The following is a 9,477-nucleotide window of genomic DNA, read 5'->3' as shown; positions in this document are numbered from 1 at the left end:
TCTTTTTGATAGCAATTTTGTCTTTTACTCCAGAGTTTATAGAAAGTTTCAGAATATTGGAGATTTGAGAAGGGCTGCAGAAGAAAGAATTGGAGTAAGATTCCACGTATCATGTTCCCAAAGGTCCTTCACAAGCTTTGGAGAGGATGAAAAATTTTGATCATGTAAAAGGAAACCTTCCAAAGACCAATTATCCTACCAGATGTTTACCAAGCCCTCACCAATCTCCCAGACATACATTTGTTCAGCTTCCTCCCTAATCTGTAACATCTTTTTCCAGATGGGGGAATCCCCTAAACCCACAGAAAGTTTGGTGGGGTGTTGATGCTTGCAATACTTGCCCCATAGGAATTCAGCCCAAAGGGAGGACTAAGATCTAAATTTGAACCAGAGTTTGCAGAGATTAGTGTGCATAATTTGGGGGAAGGACTTGAAGCCTAACCCACCCTCCTCAAAGGGGTTACACACCTTAGCCCTTTTTGTCCAGTGTTTTTGCTTCCTTTGACCAGCCCATAGAAATCTATTGAAAATCCCTTCTAATAATCTTTGAGAAGGCTTTTTCAAGAAGTTCATTTGCAGAAGATAGAATGGAATAGCAGATAGAACACTTTTCAGGAGTGTTATCCTACCCCCATTGGATAAAAAAGAATTCTCCCATGCTTGTAATTTGCTTTGAATCTTTTCTAATATATGATCAAATTGAATATTTTTAGTTCTTCCTTTGATAAGAAGCACCCCCAGATATTTCACAGGAAGGTGACTATTTTAGAAGCCAGTGAAATCAGAAACCCAGGTCTTTAATTCACTTTGCATTGTTTGCTTAAAATGGAGATGCACTTCTGCTTATTTAACTTCATATCAGAGGCATCCTGAAAGAACTGCATCCTGAAAGGAGGCATCCTGAAAGAACTTCAATCTCTGCATGAATAATTTAAAAGCAGTTTTGGTTGCTTTTAAAAAGATAATGAGGTCATCAACAAAAGCCAAGTGATTGGTTAAGGTGGAAGATCTGTGGCTATAAAGGGAATGGGATTTCCTGGATGCCAACTCATTCAAGCTTCTGGATAACTAATCAAAAATAAGATAAAAATGGTAGGGGAAAGGGGGTCACCTTATTTTATACCTCTAGAAGCATTGAAAAATCCATGGGAGGATCCATTGATGAAGATAGAATGGAATTTATTGGTCAACCATCTGTTGATTAGAGAGATAAAGGAGGGGGAGAAACCTCTAGCAATAAGAACTTATTCAATGAACTTCCAACTGATAGTGTCATATGCCTTTTTGATATCAAATTTGAAAATTAAGTTGCCTCCTCTAGCGATTCTGTCCAAATCCAGTAGCAACTCTTGTGCCAACAACACATTATCAACAATACTTCTATCCTTGATGAAGGCTGGTTGGGTTGGGGTGATTTTCTGAGGTTGTAATCTATGAACCAGTACTTTGCTGATTATCTTAGATATAATAGAAGTGAGACTAATGGGTCTGAAATTTTCCCATTTGTGAAGAGTTTTGTCCTTGGGAACCAAAGTAATAGTAGATGTGGAAAAGTATTTAGGGAGATCAGCCCCCCAGAAAAAGCTTTGGACAGTAGCAATGACCTCACCCTTCACAATTAGCCAGACCTTTTTATAAAAATCTGCAGTGAAGCCATCAGGACCAGCAACTTTTGTGCTGTCAATAGAGTTTAGAGCTTCCCAAATTTTCTTTTCATCAGGAATATCAGTTAGAGACAGGCTTTTGGTAAATTCCCTTTCCTTATCAAACAATGTATCTTTAATGGCTAGTTGAGAGGATGGAGTTTGTCTGAAAATATTTTGAAAATATTAAACAACATCATCAACTATGCCATCAACATTGGAACTCCAGTGACCCTCCTGCGAAAGGATTTTGTGAATTGTGTTGCATTTCCTACTATAGTTGATGCAAGCATGATAATATTTAGAGTTCCTATCTCCCTCACAAAACTTAATTTTGTTTGCATTTTTAGCATAGAAAGCTTCTTGCACGTTGATTTTATCCAGCAGATGTTCATTAGCAGATTGAAGATTCATTTCAGATCCTATGTCAGAGGATAAGAGCTGTTCTAATTGTAAAACATTCTATTCAGCTTCAAGCACTTTTTTATCAATGTTCCCCACCACCTCCCAATTCCACTTTGAGAGGTGTTTACTAACTTTTTTATGTAAAAGCCAAAGCTTGATACCAGGGATGTGATGATGAAGATACGTCCAAGCCATTGAGACTTGATTGAGACAATCCCCATGCATGGACCACATATTAAGATATTTGAATTTGGCTTTAGTTTTAGAAGAGGAAGAAGATATTTGAATAAGCAAGGGTCTATGATCAGACCCACTCATAGCCAAGTGTTGGACAGAAGTATGTAGGAAATCTCTAAACCAAATATCATTCACCAAAACTCTATCAAGTCTCTCCCAAATCTTCCCCCTTCTCCAAGTGAACTTAGGGACTATAAATCCCAAATCAAAAAGACCAGCAGATTGAATGTTGTCATTGAATGTGTTCATTAGATTGATATCAGGAGATCTCCCACTTTTCTTCTTGCTAGGTGAAGAGAGGCAGTTGAAGTCACCCCCTACTAACCAAAAATTCCTTATAGAGGTATTGAACTCTTGTAACTGTTGCCAAAGCTCATATCTAGGAGTTGTTGTACAGCCAACATATATGAAAGTAGCATAGCCACAATAGTAACTGAAGTTAAGCTTCAAATGGATAAATTGGTCTCCCTCTTTAAGGTCAGTGAAATGAATTTCCTTTCTGCAAAGAAGCCATATTTTATTGTTAGAGGTTAATAAAAAGCTGAAATCCAGGGAACTTCCTCACAATTCTGTTAACATGTTTAGTGATCATTGGTTCAAGTAAAGCAATGATCTAAGGTTTATACTTTCTATTGAGAGCCAAAATTCTATTAAGGGATTTAAGATGTGCTAATCCCCTAACATTCCAACATATTAGATTCATTAACCAATAGAGGTGGATTTTCCTCTTCTCCTAGTTCTGACAATATTAGAAGAAAGAGGGGGGCATCCTCCAAAGAAGATGAAGAGGGGAGTAGATTCTTTAACTCCGAAGGCATTTTCTTCATTTTTGTTTTCTGAACTTGCCAACCTTCTTCAATATTTTTAACTAATTGCAAAATCAAAGGGTCTTCCTCTGATAACTCAATAGCTGTTATCTCTTGATTAGCAGGGAGTGTAGAATGTTCAGTGCATTGGGTTTGTTCAATTTGAGTAGACTGTGGCAGGAGGTGAAGTTGCTCAGTCAATGGTTCAAGATCATTTTGGGGATTTGGTACCACATCCTCTTTTGCCATATCTTGGGGTAATTCAACCAACTCTAGTTCAGTGTCATCTTGGGCCCTTGTCCCTGACAACTCAAAAGCATTAACATCACAACCAACAGTAGTTGGCAACTCCATGTCATGTGATTCTAATTCCTCAGAATGAGGTCTAGAAAGCTTCCTTCTGAGGTTGGGATGAAGTCTAAAGCATTTCTCATTAGTGTGGCCAAACATATTGCAATGATGGCAGTAGTAAGGTCTTTTTTTAGCTATGATTTTTTGCCAATATCTACTATGCTCAGAGCCTAAACAAATTTACTCCACAGCTGGTAAAGTGATATTTTTTTCAACCAAAATTTTGGCTACGGAAGGTCTTGATAAGGTGAAAGTGGGGGCATCCAATTTCAAAGGTCTTCCCAAAGCTTTGCTAATGTTGAAGAGGACTTTGTGGTTGATAAAGTGTAGTTTAAGTCCAGGTAACTTAAACCAATTGGGGACAATGGGAAGTTCTTTGTTGGGGTCAAAATTAGGAGTCCACTTTACAAGTTTCATTGAGATTCCTTCAATCAAGATAGATTGTTTAGAAAAAATTCTAGCATAATCTTCCTCCCTTGAGAGATTAATAAGGATATGCCTACCATCAAGTAGGCCTACTTTCCAGGCCCCTTTGAATTTCAGTCCATCAAAGTAGCTTCTCACAGATTCCATCTTAGGATGACCAAGTTGAAATTTACCAATTAAGGTGAATTTATGACATTCAGTAAGACCATTTAGATCCTCTTCAATAAATTAGATAGCCAATTTCCCATTTTTCTTACATATAGGTTTGAAAAGAGGGTCATTACGCTCATGATATGCTTGGGAAAAATCAATTCATCAGGATTCTGAACTTTCTCATTACCTTTCCCAACAATGTCAGCAAAAGTAGCCTTGGCCCACTGAATATTGGTGGCAATATCGATTGGATTAGGATCAGACATCACTGAAAGAGTCTTATCAGAGATAGAGTTGACCCTAAGCTGTCAACTGCGAGTGAAATCCAAAAACAAGACCAACCACACAGTAGGTAGAAGACCCCAAGCAACCAGCCAAGCAAAACATCAAAAACAGTGGGGCTAAGCAATGAAACAGTAAAATTTGAAAAAGCCATAGCCCGAGAAGAAGTAAAAGATTAGAGAAAAGCAGAACTTGCAAAAACCAATGATGAGAGGAGAGAAAACCAGTTGAAACTAATGGGATAGCGAAGATTTGGCCATCTACAGCGACAGTTTGAGTCATTCTGCCGAAACCCTAGCAGAGCAACAGATGAACCAGCCGCCACCCATGATTATGTATATATATATGTATATATGTATATTCTTTTTTTAAAAAAGGAGACAGTGGCTCCTACTTCATTAAATAGAAAAAAAAGAGTACAAGAGAAGGGAGCACAAGAGTCCATTCCCAAATATTTAAACAGAAAAAACTCTAATGAAAGGAAGAGCTACAAGGTCTCATTTCAACAATAACTCTAATTGGGGGGTGGTAGAAATGCCTACCTCAGGGAGCTCAGAATGGAGGCCAACCTTAGCTAGCCAATTGGCAGGCCTATTACCTTCTCTCTGGGAGTATGAAGAACCAAACCCTCTCCAAAGGAGTGAATCTTTCTGATCCACTGCATCAGGTACCATGGAGTAGTTAACCTCCCTTCAATGATATCAATTAGGACTCTGGAGTCAGATTCTAAGATTATTGAGGTGAAACCACACTTCTGTGCCATAAAAATAGCCCAATAAATAACCAATGTTTCAGCCTCCAGAGGATCCTTAGCACTAACAAGAGAATGAAAGTAGAGTAAACACTTTCCATTATTACTTCTGAACACCCCTCCAATACCAGCATAAGGATTAGAAAAGCTACCATCATTGTTAACTTTAATTCCCCCCTTTGGGGGAGGAACCCAATGGATGAGTGCATACTTGATTTTTCTAGGAATACTATGGGATGTACTGTGAAGGATATCAGGAAGCTTCCCATAACAATATAATTTCTGCAGGTAGCTGATGCAGTTGGTACCAATGGTAGCAGCTACCACCCAGGTATCTTCATATTTTAGCTTGTTCTTAGCCATCCATATAAACCAAGCTGTGATGCAAGGAATTGGGGGTAAGTCTTGGTCCAGCCAATCCTTCCAGCTGAGGGAGAAATTCCTCCAGGACAATTGAATAGTTTCTAACTTCAGTTTCTGAATTAAATAGTTCCAAACCTGTTTAACTGTGGAACATTGAAAAAATAAATGCTGAATAGTTTCCTCTTGGGATTTCTTGGGATTTACATAGCCCACATCTAGAAGGACCTCTCAAACCTTTTAACTTTTGTATATCATCTGTGGGCAGAAAGCCATGGAGTAATCTCCAAGAGAAAAATGACATGGAAGGGGATAGGAATTTATTCCACACACATTTACTCCAACTGACTCTTTGTAGAGGAAAACAAAAGTTAGCTATGGCTGTAGATAAAGACTGGGACACCTTCTTTTTCACAATTAGTATATCTTTACTTTCACTATCAATGCTGCTTTTCATAACCTTCTGTAAAGTTTTGTTATCCAGTATATTCTGTAAGGCTTGCTGATTCCAATCTCAATTGAACCATAACTCAGCCACCTGAGTTGCAAGATTAAAATGAGAATTAGATGAAGGGTTGATTAAACCCTCACCAGTCCAATTATCCAACCAAATATTAAGCTTGCCCTCTCCAACTTTCTAGATGAATAGGTTTTCAGTCTGTGACCTTACTTTCAGCATATTTGTCCAGGCTCTGGAATCCCCATGTCTTTTAGTGACAAGGGAGGGGTGCATTTCTCTACAGTATTTGCCCTTAAAAAATTTAGCCCAAAGAGAACTCTGAGCTCTGAACATCAACCAAAGCTTACAGAAATTGATTTGAGAGAAATTATTGATTTGAGAGATTTGTTTGATACTTTTGAAACCCAGCCCACCAGCATTAGTACTTCCACACAGCTTTTGCCAACTGGCCAATACATTTGTTTCCTCTGACCTGCCCATAGAAATCTATTAAACATTCTTTCCAGAGTTAACTGTGTTGACATCTTCATTACAAAAACCTGGGAGATATAGGATGGAAGGGCTGTCAAGACACTTTTTAGAAGAGTAACTCTACCCCCATTGGAAAGAAATGAATTTGCCCAGCAGTTTAGTTTATCCTGAATTTTGGTGATACAATCATCAAATTGAACTTGTCTTGTTTTTCCCTTCAAAAGCAAAGTACCCAGGTACTTTAAAGGCAGAGAGCTAGACCTGAAGCCACTAAGGTCAGCAATCCAATGCTTAATTTCAGGTTTAACTTTTTTACTAAACACCAAAAGGCATTTCTTAGTATGGAATTGCATACCAGAACATTCCTGAAACTTCTCCAGGCAATGAAGAACCAATTTAACAGCAGGTTTGGTTGCTTTGGAAAAAATAATAACATCATCAGCAAATGCTAAATGATTCACAACTATGTTAGATCTATGACTGTAGAGTGTATGAGGGGATGAAACCATGAGTTGATTCAAAAGTTTAGAGAAGTAATCAAAAGAAATGATGACGATAGTGGGAGATATTGGGTCACCTTGCTTGATTCCTCTAGATGAGGTGAAGAAACCATGAGATTTACCATTAATAAACACTGATTGAGAGTTGTTTCTTAGCCATCTATGTATCAGCAAGATAAATTATTCATTAAATCCCTTAGCATACAACACTTCCTCAATGAACTCCCAGTTGATAGTATCATAAGACTTTCTAATATCCAATTTAAGTATTAGGTTCCCTCCTCTGCACTACTTGTCCAGATCCAACACCAATTCTTGGGCCAGCAGAACATTCTCTACAGTGATTCTCCCTTTAATGAAAGCTGACTGGTTCTCACAAATGAGCTTGGGAAGGAGGGGTTGGAGTTTGTTGGAGATCACTTTAATAATCATTTTAGAGAGCACATTTGTAAGGTTAATAGGCCTGAAAAGATCCTAAGAGAGGGCAGAAGAAGTTTTGGGAATTAGAGTTATAGTGGAGCATTTAAAATAGTTTGGAAGATCCAAACCTCTGAAGAAACCTTGGACAACCTTAACAATATCATCTTTAATGATCTTCCATAATTTATTATAGAAATCAGCAGAAAATCCATCAGAACCAGCTAATTTGGAGCTATCAATGGAAGCCAGAGCAGACCATATTTCCTCTTCCCCAGGAATAGATGCCAGATCCAGTCCCCTAATGTGGTTCTCATCCCTGCAAAATAAATCCTGCTGGATGGGGGGCCTAAAAACAGAAGTTTGGTTAAAGAGTGTTTGGTAGTAATTAACAGCATTGGCAGTAATTAGGTCTTCAAAATGGAGCCACTGGCCATCAGTCTCCTTAATCTTATGTATTGTATTGCACTTTCTTCTAAAATTGATACAGACAAGAAAATATTTTGAGTTTCTATCCCCTTCACAAAATCTGGTCTTAGCAGCCTTTTGGGCAAAGAATTCCTCCTGCATACAGATGACATTCATCAAATTTTCATTTGCTATCAATAAATCCTTCTCCACATCAGGGTTACTCTCTAATTCAACTTCCAAATTAGCAACTTTCTTTTCAGCCTCCACTACATTCAAATTGATGTCTCCCACTGTTTTCTAATTCCAGTTATATAAATGTCTACCTAACTTCTTTTGCAGTTGCCATAACTTAATCAGAGGGTTGGAATGGTGACAGTCCCTCCAAACCAATGAGACCTGATTAAGGAAGTCTCTGTGGGAAGACCACATGTTGAGGTATCCAAAACTTGGCTTATGCTTAGCACTAGATGCATAAATTTTCAGAAGCAATGGTCTATGATCCGATCCTGTCATGCTGAGATGCTGCACAAAAGTATGAATGAACTCACTAAGCCACATAGAATTCACAAAAATTCTATCTAACCTTTCCCAAAGTTGACCCCTCCTCCAGTTAAATTTTGGACCAGAAAAATTAAGGTCATACAGACCAGCCAGGTTGCTTTGATCATTGAAGTAGTTCATCTTGTTGAGGTCAGAGGGGCACCCCCCAACTTTTCTGAAGGTACAGAAATGCAATTAAAGTCTCCACCAACCATCCAAAAAGAGTTACAAGAGCTACTAATAGCTATTAGACTGTCTTAGACTGTCCCAAAGCTCCTTTCTTGCACTAGGAGAACACCCAGCATAAATAAAAGTAGCCAGACCAATCTGACTCTCAACTTGAAGCTAAATATGGAGAAATTGTTGGTGATCCCACAATATGCTGCAAGACACCTCCTTCTTATGTAACACCCAAATCTTGTTATTCAAATTAGAGAGATTTAAAAAGCCAAGGAATTTATTTATAATTCTCTGGGAATTTTTAGAGACCATAGGCTCCAGAATAACCATCAACCAAAATTTATACATCTTATTCAAGGCCATGAGTCTGTTAAGGGATTTAGGATGTGCCAATCCCCTAACATTCCAACATAGAATGTTCATCATCCAATAAATACTGATTTACCCCTCCTTCTGGCTTTAGCCATATCCTCAAGAGCTTCTTTATGTGATTTTCTATCCCTGAGTATGCATCTATCCCTGAGAATGTAACTTCCCCCCTTTTTAGTATTCAAAACTTGGAAACACTTTTCCTTTTTCTTTGATTTTTGGACAAGCCATTCATCCTCCAGGGCTGTCTGTAACCCCTTAATTAATGTTGTGTCAATCTGTTGATCCCCCAGGACAACCTCAACCCCTAATTACTGATTAGTATCCCCCTCAGTAGTATCATTCAAATCAGTGTTTAGTACTTCATTGATTGTCTGGTTGTAACCAGAAGGGTCAGCATCTGAAAAGGCATTAGCTTTGGCATTAACATCCTACTGGTCTTGCTGGTCATCAGCTTCAACTTGGGCAAGGTTGATGCCCTGATGGCCATCATCCTCACTGCCCTTGGTTAAAACCTGATTCAATGGATTAGCATAATCCTCTTTTCTCAAGAACCCATCATCAACAGAGAAGGATCAGCCTCCTTAGAAGTCCCACCAGTAGTTCTTCTAAGATGGGGATGGATTTTATAACATTTGCTATCAGTATGCCCAAACATGCTGCAATGGAAACAGTAGTATGGCTTCTGTTCAACAACTATCCTTTGCCAATAGCC

General features: G+C 38.4%; 1 protein-coding gene across 1 annotated transcript; it reads right to left on the bottom strand.

The window, feature by feature from the left end:
- Nucleotides 1–1,244: 1,244 nt before the first annotated feature.
- On the bottom strand, nucleotides 1,245–3,445 carry LOC110033080. The gene is made up of 2 exons (XM_020736943.1): nucleotides 3,030–3,445; nucleotides 1,245–1,809 (listed from the first exon to the last, which is right to left on the bottom strand). The coding sequence occupies exons 1-2, from the start codon at nucleotides 3,443–3,445 to the stop codon at nucleotides 1,245–1,247; spliced, it is 981 nt and encodes a 326-aa protein (XP_020592602.1).
- Between the last annotated feature and the right edge of the window lie 6,032 nt (nucleotides 3,446–9,477).

This window comes from Phalaenopsis equestris, unplaced genomic scaffold (genome assembly GCF_001263595.1).
Source record: "Phalaenopsis equestris unplaced genomic scaffold, ASM126359v1 Scaffold001086, whole genome shotgun sequence".
In the NCBI taxonomy this organism is placed as follows: Eukaryota; Viridiplantae; Streptophyta; class Magnoliopsida; order Asparagales; family Orchidaceae; genus Phalaenopsis; species Phalaenopsis equestris.
The sequence above is the reverse complement of the archived record's forward strand: the minus strand, read 5'-3'. Positions and strand labels throughout refer to the sequence as shown.